We start from the raw sequence: 18,098 nt of genomic DNA on the forward strand, positions 1-18,098 counted from the left end.
AAGCACTTTTTTAGGGGTTTTTTTTGTTTGCTTTTTTGGAGAGCGGTTTCATTTTCTCATAGGCTCTGAGAAAGGTATTACAGGAGCAGCAGACATTATGACTGCTGTGACACAGGACTAGGGGAGGCATGCATTGCAAATGAAGTTAGTTCCTCTCTTCCCCGCTCAGTTTACAAATATGTTAATTGCGTGAAAACAGCAGTTTCTGGGGGTGGGGGAATGGGTTGTTTCTTACCATTTGGTGGTCCTACGTCTCCACCTGCTGGTGAATCCGAATTATCTGTCTCTACTTCCCAGTCGATGTTGGACGGAGACAGCTCAAGGTTGGGGTGGGCTCCTGCTGGCAAAGAAACGGACTCGGGGTCTTCATGAATATGCAGGACAACCAGTTGTCCAGGCTGTCTGTTGGGGGTCTCGGCGTGGTTTTCTTTGCCTTTTTGATCAGGAAGGGCGGAAAGCAGCATCTCGGCTGCTTCGGCCCCTAGAGACTCGTCCTCTGGAGACTCGGCTTCCTCTGTTGTTTTGACACCAAGGGTAGGTTCTGTGAGATAGGACAAATCAAAGGGGGGTGTGTAAGGTGCCAGCGAATGCTTCAGGGTGTCTTCTTCCAAGGGAGGGTCACCGCCATAGAGAAAATACTCAGGCTCTTTCATTAAATCTTCATCGATATTTTGGCCCATGACATCATATTCGAAATCACCCCACGAGGCTTCAGACGAACAGACCTCTTGCTTCCCTGCATCCCCGTCAACTGGCGTTTCTGGATGGCCCTCAGATAATGTCAATTTACTCATGTCATCTATTGTGCCTGTGGATGTGTTAAGACCTGAGGCATCGCTGAAGCTGTGGTCAAAGGCAGCTTCGCTTATGTCCAGGCAAGTGTCTGAAGCTAACGGGGCGTCAGGAACCGTGGCAGAATTCTCAGTAGCAAAAAGTTGCTCCTCGTCCAACAAGGCTCCTGCATCTGTCTGACTCTCAGGAGAGAGGCCCTCTGACACCAACAAGCCGTTGCTGTCCGTCGTAGGCTCCTGGAGAGTTACAGAAATACCGGTCCCCACGCTTTCCATCATTGGGATTGTTCTGTCAACGAGTTCCAAAGCCGGCGCTACTTCTGGGGCACCAACTTTGTCTGCTGCTTTTAAACCTGTATTGCCTTCACCATTTATTTCAGAAGGTTCAGGAGAACCTCTGTGAGAGGCAGGCTGAGATGAGCCACTTACGTTCACTTGATCACTGATCGGAGGCAGTGGGATTACATTGTCAGAATATAGTTCTGAATCGTATGGGACAAATTCCTGCCCAGGCTCCCGATTGGGTTCTTCATCCATCTTTGGCTCGGTGAGATATAACTCACTGGCTTCCCCTTCCGGTCCCACTCCAGCCCTGACGAGCTGTTCAGTCTCTTGCTTTGCTTCATGATCATGGCATATATCAGGGCTGTTGGAAGCCTGAGAATTGCTGTCACGGTCACAGTGGGTCAGTATATCTGGATTCTCACCATCTGCTTTCAAACTGAAGGGCTGCTTAGCATCTATCCACAAGTCAGGCGAAGCTGAGGCCAGTTGCCCACCCTCCTGGAAGTTGCCATGTAAAATATCTGGAACAAATGTGCCTTCGGGGCTCTCCCTAGGAGGACAGACATCCCATTCAGAGCCCGACTTCTTTATCAACTGGGTGGAAGAGCTGACAGCCGGGAAATCTTCTGAGGCAATGCTGGAATTTGTTATTTCACTGGGGTACGATTTTTCTTCTTCCCACCGATTTGTTTCTTGACACTCCACGGTCAAAACATTAGATATGACACATTCATTTTCATCTGTGTGAGTAAACGTCGCGTCTGGCTGATCCCAGACGGACAGCGCTATATTCTGCCTCTGCTGCTCTTGGGCAGGTGTTTCAGAAGTCAGCTGTTCACCAGCAGAAGACAAGAAGGTTTGCTCTCTAGCATCCTTTTCTTCGATTTGGTCCAGTATCACAAGCTGGCCAAGCTGATCCGCTTCTGGGTCTGGCTGTCTCGGTTGAATGTTCCAGAGTTGCTCATGGGAGTTCTCATTGCTCTCCAGAAAGGGTGACCGATGTTCATCACCGAAGGGCTGAGTGCAATGCGTTTCCATGGGTTCAATATCACCCTGGGTGGGTACTCCCCAGGGACCCACTTTGCGGTATACTGAAGAATTCATCTCTAACACACTACTTGGGTTGGGCAATTCTCTTTCAAATGTGCTCTCCGTTGGTCGTCCTTCTTGTAGAGAGGCATTCCACCGCTCGGAGCGCTCAGCTGAGAAGCCAAGTGTTTCCAGTTTGGAATAATTCTCATTCTTTGATTCGCTTTTGGGAGATAGCTGCCAGATGGTCTCTCCCGTCTTCCCTGTTTCTGGAGACGATCTCATCTCTGTATCCACTGCTGTAACCTGTAGTTCAGTCTCCTTTAGCGGTGAGAAATTCCAGTGATCGGGGCTGCTTTGTTGGTTGTCACAGAATGGGTCTGGCTTGTTCTCTCTTGCTTCTGAATTGCCTACATACGCAGGACACTCCTCAGACTTGGGATCAGCGGTGGCCAAGAACTTATTAGGTTCATTCACTGAATCCCAAGCTCTGGGGTCGCTCTGAGCAACTTGGCAAGTGCCCAAGTGGACCTCTTTCTCCACTGACTCTTCATCACCTATGCTGTCGTCATCAGACCCTGAACTTGTTGAAATGAACTTGGCATCCTCTGGCTGCACGGTTTTAGGAAGGTCATGGTCATTTTTCTCCTGCTGGCTAACCACTAGATGCCTTTCCTGATATGCCTCGGAATACTCAGAACATTTGCCTGTTTCCGGGCTGGATACAGACGAAAAGGAATCACCATCTACGGAGTCATTCCAAATCTCTAAAAATTTAGGAACCTTGAGATCTAAGCTCTTTTCAAACCTGTCCATTCTGTTTTTGTCCAGGTCCTCCATTTCAGTAATTACTTCTACTTGGCCATCAGTAGTAATTAGTTCAGATTCTTGGTGACTCTGTTTGCTCCAATCATCTTGATTCTGCTCCTGATGCCCCATATTGGGTCCATGTTCCCAGGAAGGCAATGGAGCTGAGGAATCATTTAGGCCAGGACTCGATGCACTCGAATGTGTATACTCACTAGAAATACTATCTCTGCGATAATTTCCTGATGAAGAAGCTCCTGGAAGGCTGTTTTCAGTACTCTCAACTTCAAGACTCTTAGTAATCTCAGAATTTGGGACGTTGACCTGCACATCACTGTCTACAGAGCCATCCCAAATGTCAAGGCTTTGGGGACATTCATGGCGTGGCTCTTGGTTCACTCTCTCTGGTTCCAGAATGTTACACTCTTCAGTGCTCTCAAGACTCATTTCAGGTAAAGATACAGTTTTTGTTAAATTCAGCCCAAGCCCAGTGGAAGTGTCAGTCGCTTCATCTGAATTTCTGTGATACGGGAGGGGCTTGTCACAGGTCTCTTCTGCCCGCAGGTCATTTGTGGACACTTCTGCACGCACATCACAGGAACCTGGATTGTAAGACCCCCTCTCGTGCTCTAAAATCTCCTGGGGTTCCTCAGTCTGAGGGCTGGAAGGGACTGAGAGAGAGTTGATTTTGCCGGATTCATCACAGATTTCTTGATGTTCAGATGCAACTGGGGAAGAGCCTTCCCGGTCACTTTGCCCTTTTCCAGACTGCTCCGAAGCTCCGTCTGTCATCTCCTCCTCACGGAGGTGCTCCCTAGCAGTGGCTCCATGGGCTTCCTCCTCACCTTTGCGTTGTCCACAGCTAGGACCTCTCCATGGATCTGAGGGTCCAAAATGCCCTGGATTCTCAAAGTTGGTTGCCAAGGATGTCGCATCATGTGGCAGGGTTCCTCTGCACGTGTCCTGCTTATCAGGATCAAGTGCACCTGACTCACTGGCTCCAGAGGCTTCTAGCATGTCTGGGATACAACTGTCCTTAATTTTTTCTGATGAGTTGGGAGTTCCAGAAGGAGATTTGTGTTGTTCAGAATCTGTGACATATGAGGGGCCTGGTAACATTAACGAAGACATGTCATTATCTCGCATGACGGAGTCCCAAATGCTATTTGCGATCAGCTGTCCACTTTTTTCATTCAGTGTGTGATATCCATTGGCAGGAGTGTCCTTGCTGTGCTCAGAAGGTGCGGGGAGTTCCCAATCCCCCTGATTTGCTTCCTGATACTCCACACCCCATGGCTCCAGCTGTCTCACTGAAAATCGGGTCTCCGGTTCAGCGCTTTCAATCATGTATCCTTGTGCTTGACCTTCACTGGAGATTGCCACACCCGCGCTACAGTCGTCCCAGTCCAAATCATTATCCATATCGGAGATGGTCGCAGTGGACTGCGTGTCCTCCAGAATCACTCTGTTCCACAAGTCGAGGCTGTCAGGGGCCGCCTGGCGGGAGTTTGTGCTGCTGTGCAGAAGCGTGAGCTGTCGGTTTGTTTCATTGTACAGCTGCATCATGCTGGGGTCGTCGTAACTGGACAGGCTGCTTTCCCCGATGTCATCCTCCATGGAGATGTTCTTATCATCTGTGGGCTCCGTCCTGAGTAAATCCTTCTCGGAGTTGTACGTGACATTTGTTTCCGAACTGTTATCTGCATCCGGTGAGCCCCACATTTCTAGGTTCCCGGGACCTGAACTAATTCGATTTCTAGGTGGCTGCTGCGGCGACTGGGGAGGCATTTCAGTCTCCCCTGTGGCAGAGTTAGCATCTTGTGACTCAAAACCTCCCTCTTTAGCAAATGGCTTGCTTTCTGTTTCTTTTTCATCTCCAGCAAATGTTGGCGAAGTATAGGAGTCAGATGTGGAGTAGTTGGTGTCTAAGGGGGAGGGCACCGAATCTTCCCCTATGTTGGATGCGCTGTAATCGGGACATTTGTATAAGAAGGAATCTTCCCAAGGTGCCAGGACGTCTGCCCCTCCTTTTTTGATACCCTCCTCAAAAAGGTTCCAGGAGTCTACCTTTTCATACACCTCCCCCCTAATTTTGGGATCCACTAAGCCATTCTGATCTTCCTTTGTCGGTTTGGAGCCATTCCACGCGTGGTCCAGATCGGATCTGGGGTTTCCAGATATAAGGATATTATCCCTGGAGTCGTGGTTCTTCTTACCCCAGATTTCTGGGGGTGCTTCGTTATTTGCCTCACTGGGTGAATTGTCTTCCGAGGGAAAAGAAAACCCACTTTTTGCCATGGCCCATTCCCTCGGGTCCCTCACAGAAGGCGTCTCGCCGCTCGTTGGGTGCAGATTCCAGGTATTTGCCAAAGCTTTGGTGCCATCTTCTTTACCAAATGCACTCCAGGCTGGGAATGACACCGCAGCGGCTGGCTCCCCATCTTCCGTGGGATTTCCCCACGGCTCCGGCATCGCCGTGGGAGAGCGATCAGAACGCCACAAGGCAGCAAAGTCTTCGATCAGGTGGTGTGCCCCCTGAGGAGAAGCGCTGGGCAGATTCGATTTCTCTGTGGGCACGTTCTGAAACTGTAGGTGGTCCTCATTTTGGTCCTGAATATTATGGCTGCCCAGCCCAGGCTGACCAAATTCAGACTCCCAGGGACTTGACTTTGGGAATTTGAGACTCTTTGGTGGAAATATAGAATCTGAGGCTCTCCTGTCCACTGGGCTTGGCTTATGGTCTTTCCATGACTCGGGGCTCTGGAAGACAGACTCCTGTTCACTAGAACTCCATGTGTCTGCAATATTTTTAGAGTCAATTTCCAAGCCACCCCACCAGCTGCTGCACCGTGCACGGGTCTGAGGTGGCCCTATGTGACCCGTGTCTACTGCTTTTGGGGTCACATTTTCTGGGTAGAGTAGAGCTGGCTCTTCCGTGGATGGTGAACTTTCTACAAAGCTATTCATAGGTGTTGGTGGGACCCGCTTTCCAATATTTTTCAGCCTTTCTGGGGAAGGAGATTTATCTCCCACAAAACCTGTCAGGCTCACATTTCTTTCAGAGTTATCCTCGGGACTTTCTGGTCTCTGAACAAATTCCTCATCAAATTCCACAAGGTCATCTTTGCCAGCCTCTGACAAAAGTGAACTGGATGAATATTTGGACATGTCCATCCCTATCCCATTGATTTCTTTAGGCCCCGTCGGGGGTTGTCCTTCTGATGAATCACTATTGGGGAAGAAGTCATCTGCAGGAGAGTAGTCTGCAGAATGAGAAGACGGTTGGGACTGCCCAGAAGCCATGGTTGCTGAGTCAAAGTTGAAGAGGTCAAAGGATTCCCTGTGTTCTCCAGACCGGGCATGCTCCTCTGGGACTGCTCCTTCGGGGATGGGACTATAGGAGTCAAACCCTGGGAGGAGGCTGTGGTGAGGCCCAGCACCTTCTCCCACTGGACTGTCATCACTGAGGAAAACCGAGCTCTCCTTGGATGAACGGCTGCTCCTAATGGTGGCCAGCCCGCTATCTGGGCTGACGAGGTCGATGTTTACATCCACCTGAGCCTGATTAGAATCGTTGAGATCTGGAGGGTTTTCTATGAAATTCACGGAGCTGGGCTGTGGCTCTATGTCAGAACCATACAGCTCCATAATCCCGGAAGATCCCTGGGACAATGGGGCGCTGCCTGCCACGGCTTCCGTTGAGGACGTCCGGCTGTTGGAGACCATCTCTGGACATCTCCTGTTGATGACTTCCTTGACGAGAAGGAGCACCTGATCACAGGTCACCAACGGGTTCTCCTGCTGGTACACCAGGATCTCATCACAGCCACATTCAAAGGGCTCCAGCTCCAGGCAAGGGTTCTGGCTTTCTTCCAGTTCGCAGCAGATCTGTCAGGGAGGCACAGGGGTTTGTGTGAGCACTCAGGCACTCCTTGCATCTCCCTTAACGTTTCTTAATATACAATTGATCTGGGTTCATCCGTCTACAAAGAAGATCTCAAACAACTGAAAACTGCATAACGTAAGACACGGAAAGTCCCACTTACTATACCACCGGCTCTTTCTACAATCCCATTCAACTGGCTCTTCTTTGAACTCAAAATCCCACTGCTCAATTTTGCTTGCTTCTGAAAGTTACAGGTTAAGAGATTTCCACCATTTAAATCCTTTCCTTGTCGTAATACGATACCGTCTTCCAACGGGAGCGCAAGTTAAGTTTGCAAAAAGCAGAGAGAATGCTGGTTGCTGAGAACTAGGGGAACACGTGTGAGAATAAGGGGCAATCAGGTGGACAAAGGGCTTTTGTTTAGGACCAGGCACCGGGGACCTGCTTTTGCCTCGGAAAGCCTCGTAAGGGGAAGGAGAACATAGGAAAGAGAAAGCTACCAGAGGTGGAACTTCCTAACAGCACTTCGGGGCCCCAACTGTCTCTTCCCGCCCCAGGGAGCATCGACGGGGAGCCTGGAACAGACAAAGCTCACCTGGGAGGCCAAGAGAATGTGTGACAGCTGGTGTGAGGCCAGAACCGGGCTGCGGCTCTATGATTTTTTTAGGAAATGTCAGGGAAATTTGGCACACTGGGCTTTTGAAATGGCCCCACAGGGTCAGTGGCGGTAACAACAACAATAGTAATAATATATTTGTTATTATCATCATCACATAGATGATGATGATAATAATAATTAACACTTATTGAGTGTTTCCATATGCCAGGCACAGTTTAAAGGTTTTATGTGCATTATCTCCTCTAATCCTCAAAATAATTCTGTTACAAGGTAGGGATCCTTTGTCCCTGTTTTGCCAATGATCCAACAGAGACCCAGCAAGGTTAAATAACTTGTAGTTAACAACTAAAGGAGCCACGTTTTGAACTCTGCAGAGGCTGACTTTTCATCAACGGTGATCACGTGGACACAGAGGGATTCTCTAGAGTAGTCTTGACCTTGTTCTGCTCAGTGGAACCGTCTCTCAAGTGATGGCCGGGGAAGCCCGTGGGGAAGAAGAGAGGGAGGCAGGGCAGAGCTGGCTCAAGGGTGTCTGATCCCTTTACCTGCTCTCCCACTTTTGTCTGTTTTAGATTCACCAATTTTTAAACCGATTTGCTGCTAAAAGTGATTTGAAAACCACCATGGTGGAGGCTTAGGAGATAGAAGTCTGCCCCTAGGAAACCAGTGACCAAAGATAAATAGAGCTTTGGAACCCACTGCAGACACAAAGCACTGAAAAAGCCACAGGCTGGTGAGGCAACGCACAGATGTGTGAGGGTCAGGTCAGAAGGGAGGGTAGAAAACATCTGTAGCAGGAGCAGGGGCTCTTGCATCTTTGGACTGGAGAATGCACAGAGAGTCTGTGAGTACCTACAGTCACATGCACTACAGCCAAGACGGATCTCTCGGGGGACAGAGAGTGACGATGTAGAACAAGAAAGGAGTCAAGACTTTGGCTGTAGCCACCTGCGGATAGACCGGTGTCTAATCCGTTAATGAGGAGAGATTATCGAGAAAACTGTTCTACATTCATGTCGTCCGTATTATAATGAATCACGTAGGGTCTCATATTAGTTCTTAAATACACCCAATTTGGCATACCAGTGCCCTATTTTGGTTAATTTTGTCTACCTCTTCTATCATTTCCAAAACGTTGGGTTAAACAATTCAGTTGTCAACCGAGAGGAGCTGGCTAATTAACCAGTCAGAATTTTAGTAGTCGGAGACGAGCCAACTTTGATTAAAGCATTAGGTCACCAGCTACTAAACACTGGGCACCAAATAGGTATTTAGACAGGGACTAAACCTTTTTACGTATGACCGAACAGGAGTCCTAAGCAAACATCATCCGCAGGAGGACTTGCCCTTCTTTGGGTGAAAAAAGATACGCTCTTTCTCTTTTCGGATTTAGTCTAGAAGACAAATAGACATGGGGATCTTTTAAAAGGCCTTTTGTGGTCACGAGGGATCAAAGGTGCAGCACGGGGAATACAGTCAATGGGATTAGTGTGCCAGAGCTAGTGAGCTTGTGAGCACAGCGTAAGGCATGGAGTTGTGGAACCACTATGTTCTACGCCTGTCAACTAAACTTAAGGCAAAAAATAAAAATAAAATACATAGAATAGAATAGAATTAAAATACAATACGATACAATACAATGCAATAAAATAAAATAAAAACAAAATAAAATAACACGCCCTGGGTGGGGGTGAAGGGGGTCAAAAGGTATAAGCTTCCGGTTACAAAACAAGTTAAGTCCTGGGGATGTAATGTACAGCATGGCCACTATCGTTAAAAATAGTGTGCTGTGTACTTGAAAGTTGGTAAAAGAGGAGATGTTAAAAGTCCTCCTCACACAAAAACTTTTTTTGTAACTGTGTATGGCAATGCATGTTAACTAGACTTCCTGTGGTGGTCACTTCAGAATATACACAAATATCGAATCGTTATGTTGTACCCCAGACACTGATACAATGTTGTGTTTCCATTACACCGCAATTTTTTAAAAAGGGCCGATATTTATCTCACTGCCGATTTTAATTAGGTGATTTTTTTTTTGGTAAGATAGCAATAAAACTAAAAACTAAAACTCTGAAGGAAAGCATTGCAAATGAAACATTTTTATCAATCAGTGGCCCAATGTGCAAAATACCCCCCCAATTTCTTTCTTGTTCTTTGATAGTATTTTGTTTTATTTATTTTTTTTTTCAATGTTTATTTATTTTTGAGAGAGACAGGGTGAGCAGGGAAGGGGGCGAGAGAGAGGGGTCAGAGAATCCGAAGCGGGCTCTATGCTGACAGCACATGGCTCAATATGGGGCTCAAACTCACGAACCGTGAGATCACAACCTAAGCCGACGTCTGACGCTCAACCAACTGAGCCACCCAGGCGCCCCTACCCCCAACATTTCTTAAAACTCCCACTCCAGGGCCTTATCTCTTGGGTCCATTTCTCTGGGCCACCGGTGCGTTCCCACGTTCCGCCGCGTATTGTGACAGCCACCAGGTTAGGAAGCAGTGAAATGGGCCCGAGTGAAGAAGGTCCTTACCTGACTGCACAACTCGAGGTTCTGGGAGTACACGGCAATCTGTCGTCTCGGCTGCTCTTCCTCCGACAGGTAGCTGGCCAGGAGGATGAGGACGTCAAAACCAAACTTGTCTGCAAATGCTTTCAAGTCGCTGCTGATATTGCTGTGAAACATACAGTTCTGAAACAACAACAGGCAATTTGATATTAATGCCAACGGCCTGGCTTTGGCGAGTTGTGCCACCAATCTGTCCGGCGTCGCGATATTTCGTGACAGATATTCATTATCAGACGCAAGCGAGATGGACACACAAGCTTGCAAACTCTCGTGCGCGGGCTTAAAATGACTTTTGCTTGTTTGTTTTCCTAACCCGGGAAAGGAAGGAGTCTTGGCCCTTATTAAGGTAGTTCAGACAAGGAACAAATATCTTAACAGTGTTTTTTTTCCCCCAAAATATTTCTTTGAATGCTAACTTTGTAAAAACTACTTTTCCTTGTATTGTTCCTAGGATGTAGGAAAGACTGCTGTTATTGCAACCTATCCCTAGAAAAATAGGAGGAAGTTGTTTTTCATTATTTGTAATTGTTTCCCAATGATTATTACAATGCCAAGAAGAATCCCTAAGGATGAATCTAGCTGAGTTAATGGTATGCTTTTTATTCCAGGGTAGAAGTCTGGCAGATTTATGGAAGGACTCTGACGTCACATCTTCTTGCTCTAAAAGGCAGCTAAGAAGGAATGAATAATTGTAGAAAAGGAATGAATAATGGTGCTACAGAGCACCCAGACCTGTGGCTCACATCACCTTCAAAAATGTGCCCGTCTCTTTGAGGTTTATGAACTGCAGTGACGACCACTTTGTTGGCAGAGTCGTCTCTCTTTCTTAAAGAAGAGCAGTAAAGACCGTCGGTTAGGCATAATGCCTGGCACATACGAGCTGCTCAGAAAAATGTTTTTGAGCGACTAGAGAGACTTACCCACAAAATCTGCCTTTGCTACATAAACCTCTATCCAGCATATATATTCGATCATCATATACAGTCTGTTGCCCTACTCAGTGAAAATCACCACCACGTGCACTCAAGAGATACAAAGGACTCTGTTGATTTCTGTTCTGTTACAAAAGTCATCAGCACTACGCAAGCCATTGGCAAAGTATCAAAGCAATGCAGAAATAGATAGCATCAGAAGTGAAAGAGCCAGGCACCCCCTCCTCAGCCACTTAGGGAGAGCTAGGCAGGGCACCGCACGTAGGTGCAGGTATTTTCCGCGCCCGGATTACTGTTTGTATGTGGCAGCTTCTCGAAACTAGTGGATTTCATATTTGTGCCTCAGGTTATTTACCAGCCGCTTAGAATATCTATAGCGCATGTAATCTGTAATTCTGCTGAGTTGAATCTCAAGGTCTCTGAGGCCCCTGAGAGGCCACATGAGACACCTGCCAGTTGTGCTGGCCCAGCCCGTCACCAGCGTCCGCACCTCAAGGAATGTTTGTTGTCTCCTTCTGTGGCAGCCGGCTCTCTAGGCATCTCACCAGACCATTTCACTTTTTGGTCACAAAGCATTGCACAGGGGAACTCACAAAGCTCTCAGGATATATTGTTGCCGAACACTAAAGATCTATTGTACCGACTGGGTAATGAAATTCATGATGTTCAAATACAATAGTTTTTGGAAACATGGGTATCCAAAAGCATAGTGTCAGTTTCCATGCTTTTTATTTATTGTCCAAGTGTCATGATAACAGTCTTTAAACAGAAACTTAAAAAAAGTCCACTCACTCACAATAGAAGTAAATATTTAAGATATTTTTTAAAGTTGCACCTCCTATTATACACAATGTACATTCAATAGATGAAATTATTTCAGATCATCATTATCCCTCAAGACAACCTCCGCACTGAGCTCTCTGCCATCATGAATTATAAAAGCAGACACTGGGGTGCCTGGGTGGCTCAGTCAGTTAAGCAGCTGACTCTTGATTTCGACTCAGGTCATGATCTCACGGTTTGTGAGTTCCGCGCTGACAGCAGGGAGCCTGCTTGGGATTCTCTCTCTCTTCCTCTGTCTCTGCCCCCTCCTGCATCCTCCAGACTGAAGGCTTTGGCCAAAAAGCTCAACAGTTTTCCTTTCAAAATATTTTTTTCACTGTGTACATAAAATCCCCCAGATGCAGTTATAAACCCTTGAAAGAAGGTCCAACATTTCGAAGAGATTTTCACATTTCCTAACAACTGTCACAAGACTCCCAGCTAGGTCATTTGAACAAAAGAAGGCAGGTTTTACCGGTGTCCGAGCACAAGATTAGGATTCATCACATTCAGCATTATTCAAAGCCATACTTGTGGAACATTTGCTATTCAAAACTGTTGGCTGTGCTTCAATCTGTTTGGATTCTTCTGTGTGAAAATGACAGCTCTGGGATCTTGCTGGACTCAAGTCCAACAGCATTGTCAACACCAGCATCTTGTTAAAATGCAGAGGCTCGGGCCATCCCCCAGACTTACTGAAACAGAAACTGCATTCTCCAAAAAATCCTGGGGGATTCAAACGTACATCGGAAATGGGAAAGCAAATTCAAGAAGGGAGGCATTTGTTCACCGATACTGTTTCCTATGAGAATCTATCTTTGGATCCTTTCAACGTTGTCATTTTACTGGGACTTTTACTGACTCACACCATCAGCTCCTGGTTCCTCACACCACTTTCAACATAAAAGTCACCCCAGGAAGGGGGGTGTATTTCTGAGCCACTTTGTGGCAAGTTCTTATTTATTGGGTCCAGTATTGGGTCTCAGATCCTCTATTATGTACCTCAAGAGGTTCTTAGGATCAAGCTCCGTGGGGTGACACTCTCCCAGTTTTCCTCCGGGTGGCCCCCAAATCCATACGATCAAGGATTGAAAAAAAAAATAAAGCAAAGATTTATGAGACTCCCTTAGGCACGTTGCATGTTACGGTATCTCCAGAACAGAGATCATCAACGACTGTGTCCTACCTACCCTCATGGAACTGTCCAAACCAGAGTGGATCTTCCTGGCGTTAGGGTGTCAGGAGGATCGTGTTTAAAACAGAATCAAACGAGGCAATGAGGGAGAATCCTCGGGAATCTGGGAGGCAGAATCTGTTCTGCTTTTATGCCGGTGCTGTTTGCATAGGAGATAATTTATTATTGTCTTCTAGCTACGCAGGGAGTCATGTGCTGTGACGGCTCTTATGTTGCTGACAAGCTAGGCTGGCCCTGAATAAATAGCACTTTATCATCAACACAACCCAACTGTAGATACAGGTTGGCATTTTGTCCCCCCCCCCCACCTGCCTTCTACCTGATAAATTACTGTTTTAGTTACATGTATACAAATACTATTTGTTAATCGGCTCAAATGTCTCCAAAATGTCTCCTCCACCTTAAGTTAAAATTATATACATGTACGTAGGTGTAGCTCACTCGGTTTGCCAAAGGTTTAGAAAATAAAGAGCTCCTACCTTAACTTACCACCCACGCCCCACCACACGACCTCCCACGTTTGCAGTATGACCCCCAGCCTGAGACCGCAACATGGAATTTACAAAGGTACTTTACTAATCATTAAGGCTGGAAACTGACCGGCAAAACCCCAGCCTATTCCAGCACATCAGCTAGGGACAAGAAGTCCTCCTGGTCATCATCTTTGCCACTCATGGGTCCAAAGATTCCATCATTAAACATTTTTAGAGGGCGTGAGTCCTTTTGCCCGAGTGTTTTCCAGTTTGGGGATGAGTAGGAAGACCGGGGAATGTGGGGAGAAAAAGGTTTTATTATTTCCCAGCCAAAAGCTAGGGTGAGGTTGTTGTTCCCGATGACCAAGCACAGGGAAACAGAAATGCCACGGCTCTCCTGTAACATGACAACCGAGAGAGTGATGGTGAAAGTGTCCAAGAGATTGACTACATTTGTGGTTGAAAGTTCGCAGACAAACTTAGTGGAAAATTCCACTCCCTCCCAAAACCCTGATTTAGCTTTTTCCATCGCTCTGAAAAATTCAGTGTTCATGCTCCATGCTGATAGCTAGAGTGCATGATGTGAAATAAAGGTGATCCAAGTCATGTTCAGAGTACTTAAATGCGGATATTCCTTGAGAGAAAAACTCACTCTTGTTACATTGCTCCTGTATTCCTACCTTCTGTTGTCTCCTGGATCCCGCTGTCGGGTTTCTGCCTCCATCATTCCCTTGAAACCGCTCTTCTCAAAAGTACCAATCGCTTCCAAGGTGCAAAATCCGAAAGTCGGCTTCCTGTTCCGACTCTATATGACTTCTCTGAGGAATTCCACGAGGTTGATCCTCCCTCCTTGAAACACTCCATTCCTTTACTCTCCCGCCCTCACATTCTCCTCGGTCTTCTCCCAGCGCCTCACTACTCCTCTGTCACCTTTGCTGGCTCCTCGTCTTTTTCAACCTCTAAATGTTCATGCCTCAGACTGTGTTTCCACACCTCTTTCTCTTATCTCTACGTTCTCTTTGGGGATCTCATCCAGCTGCACGGTTTTCAAACCACCTGTCTGCCAGTGACAACAAGCCTCATCCACCTGAACTCCACTCTTGTCGATCCACATGGTATTTCCACGCAAATGTCTAATAAGCGTCTCAAATAAAATGAAACCTATCTCCACCCCATATCATAATGATATCCTCCATATCATTAAATGGCCCCACCATGCACCCAATTACTTATAATCAGTCCTTCCTGCAGCATCAAAAGGGAGCTTTTAAAAATAGGGGTGCCTGGGTGGCACAGTCGGTTGAGCGTCCGACTTCAGCCAGGTCACGATCTCGCGGTCCGTGAGTTTGAGCCCCGCGTCAGGCTCTGGGCTGATGGCTCGGAGCCTGGAGCCTGCTTCCGATTCTGTGTCTCCCTCTCTCTCTGCCCCTCCCCTGTTCATGCTCTGTCTCTCTCTGCCCCCCCCCCCAAAAAAAACAACGATAAAAATGTAAACAGAGGGGTGCGTGGGTGGCTCAGTCAGTTAAGCGACCAATTTCAGCCCTGGTCATGATCTTGTGGTCCGTGAGTTCAAACCCCACATCAGTCTCTGTGCTGGCAGCTCAGAACCTGGAGTCTGCTTCATATTCTATCTCTCTCTCTCTCTCTCTCTCTCTCTCTCTCCCCCTCCCCTGCTCACGTTCTGTCTCTCTCAAAAATAAACATTAAAAATTTTTTTTTTAATGTAAACAGAATCACGACACTTCTCTGCTTAAATGCCACTCAAAAGTTTCTCAGTGCAATTATTATTATTTACTATCGTTTTTTAAATGGGGAGGAGATAGTTTTACTGTCCTCAAAATTGAGTTATATATTAGTGAGAAAAAGTAAACATGGCCATAGAAAAACAATTGGACATAAGACATTCACGATTGAAATACAAATGCCAATAAATATCTGAACTCATTGAGAATCAAAGAAATCCTTTGACAATAAAATATTTCATCTTCTCTTTTCTTATTATTGGTAAATAGTTCCAAAGGGGCATTCTCATATACTATTGGAAATATATTCTTTTTTATTTTTTTATTTTTTTTTTACATTTATTTATTTTTGAGAGACAGAGGGAGACAGAGCACAAATGGGGGCGGGGCAAAGAGAGAGGGAGACACAGAATCCAAAGCAGGCTCCAGGCTCCGAGCTGTCAGCAAAGAGCCCGACATGGGCTCGAACTCACGAACCACAAGATCGTGACCTGAGCTGAAGTCGGACGCTCAACTGACTGAATCACCCAGGTGCCCCAGAAATATATTCTAAAGAAATAATCAGATATACACACAAAAGGTTTGTGGACAACGCTATTCACTGGATCATTACCTTACTAACTAAAACTTTGAAATGACCTAAACGTTCAACAATAAATGGTTAAATTAATTATGAAAGAGTTGCACAAAAGAATAGTATGCCGCTATTCAAAATCATGCTATCAAAGAATACTTAATGACACAAGAAAACACTCAAGAGTGTAAAAGCAGAAAATAATTTCTGTAACATATCAAAATAGAATGTCATTTCTCGATGCATTCAAATCATGCATATTGAAATCTAATATACGATGGATATTAACACACCCTGATGTGAAAGCTGTCATAATTTAGCCAATTGCCCAATTAAAATCTGTCTGTGTCTCTGTTATTTCAGAGTGTTCCCTCCAAAGATACCAGTAAAGGCTCCGGAGTCACCAGACATGAGCTGACCCTCTCTCCACTATTCATCAGTAGTGAGTGAGTGCGTTTACTTTATTCACTTCTCCAAGCTTTAGTTTCTTCATTTGTAAACCCCCATTTCATTGAGCTGGTGTGAGAATTAAGAACGTGAACCTAGGGCATCTGCATGGCTCAGTCGGTTAAGCATGCTACTTCCGTTTTTGGTTTTTTTTATACATGCCCTAATGAGCTTTATTTTTTTAATGTAATTTATTGTCAAATTGGCTTACATACAGCACCCAGTGCTCATCCCAACAAGTGCCCTCCTCAATGCCCATCACCCACTTTCCCCTCTCCCCCACCCTTCCATCCACCCCCAGTTTGTTCTCTGTATTTAAGAGCCACTTTTGGTTTGGGCTCAGGTCATGGTCTCATGGTCATGAAATCGAGCCCCGAATTAGGCTCTGCTCTTACAGAGCGGAGCCTGCATGGGATTCTCTCTCTCTCTCTGCCCCTCCCCTGCTCACATGTGCACGTTCTCTCTCTCTCTCAAATAAATAAACTTAAAAAAAAAAAAGAGAATTAAGAATAAGAATCAAAGAGCTGGCCCAGTGCCTAGCACGTAGCAGAAAAGCTAGGTCTCTTTCCGTTCCTGGTTTTTAAACTATTAAAAGGTCATTTGGAGGATTCACAAAATTGATCTGACTCACAGAAAGTATTTTATACATTTTGGTATGAGAACTGACTATTCCTATTAAAATTTCTTGCCTTGGGGCATGTGGGTGGCTCAGTCAGTTAAGTGTCCAGTGTTCAGTCCAGGTCATGATCTCATGGTCGTAAGTTCGCGCCCTCCGTTGGGCTCTGTGCTGACAGCTCAGAGCCTGGAACTTGCTTTGGATTCTGTGTCTCCCTCTCTCTCCCCAAAATAAATAAACATTAAAAAAATTTAAAAAAAATTCTTGCCTTGTATCCTTTATAATACATGTGAACTTTCGAATGATAATCACACACATTTTTAAGTCACTTAAGTGACTCACGTGAAAAAGTTTTAAAGGTGAGGGGATAGAGGAAGATACACAAAGTTAAGTGTGAAGCAAAGAGCTCAAATGTCCTTGACTGATAAGTGGATAAAGAAGATGTGGTGTATAAATACAAAGGACTACTACTCAGCAATCACAAAGAATGAAATCTTGCCATTTGCAACAATGTGAATGGAACTAGAGGGTATTATGCTAGGCGAAATAAGTCTGAAAAAGACAAACATCATATAACTTCACTCATCTGAGGCATTTAAGATACAAAACAGATGAACAGAAAGGAAGGGAAGCAAAAATAATATAAAAACAGGGAGGGAGACAAACCATAAGAGACTCCTAAATACAGAGAAGAAACTGAGGGTTGCTGGAGGGCTGTTGGGTGGGCGGGGGATGGGCTAAATGTGTGATGGGCATTAAGGAGGACACTTGTTGTGATGAGCACTGGGTGTCGTATGTAAGTGATGAATCACTAAATTCTATTCCTGAAATCATTGTCACACTGTATGTTAACTAACTTGGATGTAAATTTTAAAAAAATAATCAAAATAAAGCAAATAGTGTCAAAACCAAAAAAAGAAATAAATACATAAACATAAAAAATTAAAAAATAAAAATGATATAAGATCAAAGAATGGGTAAACAGTGATTATCTCATTAACAAAATCTTTATCTTTTTTTTTTATGTTTATTTATTTTGAGAGAGAGAGCACACGAGCAGGGTAGGGGCAGAGAGAGAGGGAGAGACAAAATCCCAAGCAGGTTCCATCTGCACTGTCAGCACAGAGCCCCACGTGGGGCTCGATCCCAGGAACTAGACCATGACCTGAACTGGGATCAGGAGTCTGACACTTACCCGACTGAGCCACCCAGGTGCCCCAGAAATCTTTATCTCTGATTGCAAGTTACACTCAGTGAAGGAGCTTCTGTTTGCCAATACACAAATAATAGCTTTTAAGGCATCAAAAAATTGT

At 45.7% G+C, this 18,098-nt stretch overlaps 1 protein-coding gene across 8 annotated transcripts in view; it reads right to left on the reverse strand.

Annotated features, from left to right (window-relative positions):
- PRUNE2 (prune homolog 2 with BCH domain) overlaps window positions 1–18,098 on the reverse strand; it is a 275,547-nt gene that overhangs the window by 79,348 nt on the left and 178,101 nt on the right. For all 8 annotated transcript variants that reach the window (XM_043566303.1, XM_043566307.1, XM_043566308.1 and 5 more), the window contains exons 7-8: window positions 9,949–10,107; window positions 236–6,800 (exon numbers count right to left, since the gene is read on the reverse strand). In XM_043566303.1, the coding sequence (XP_043422238.1) occupies window positions 236–6,800; window positions 9,949–10,107 (6,724 nt within the window). The remainder of the gene's footprint in view (window positions 1–235; window positions 6,801–9,948; window positions 10,108–18,098) is intronic.

Source organism: Prionailurus bengalensis, chromosome D4 (assembly GCF_016509475.1).
Source record: "Prionailurus bengalensis isolate Pbe53 chromosome D4, Fcat_Pben_1.1_paternal_pri, whole genome shotgun sequence".
NCBI classification, from domain to species: Eukaryota; Metazoa; Chordata; class Mammalia; order Carnivora; family Felidae; genus Prionailurus; species Prionailurus bengalensis.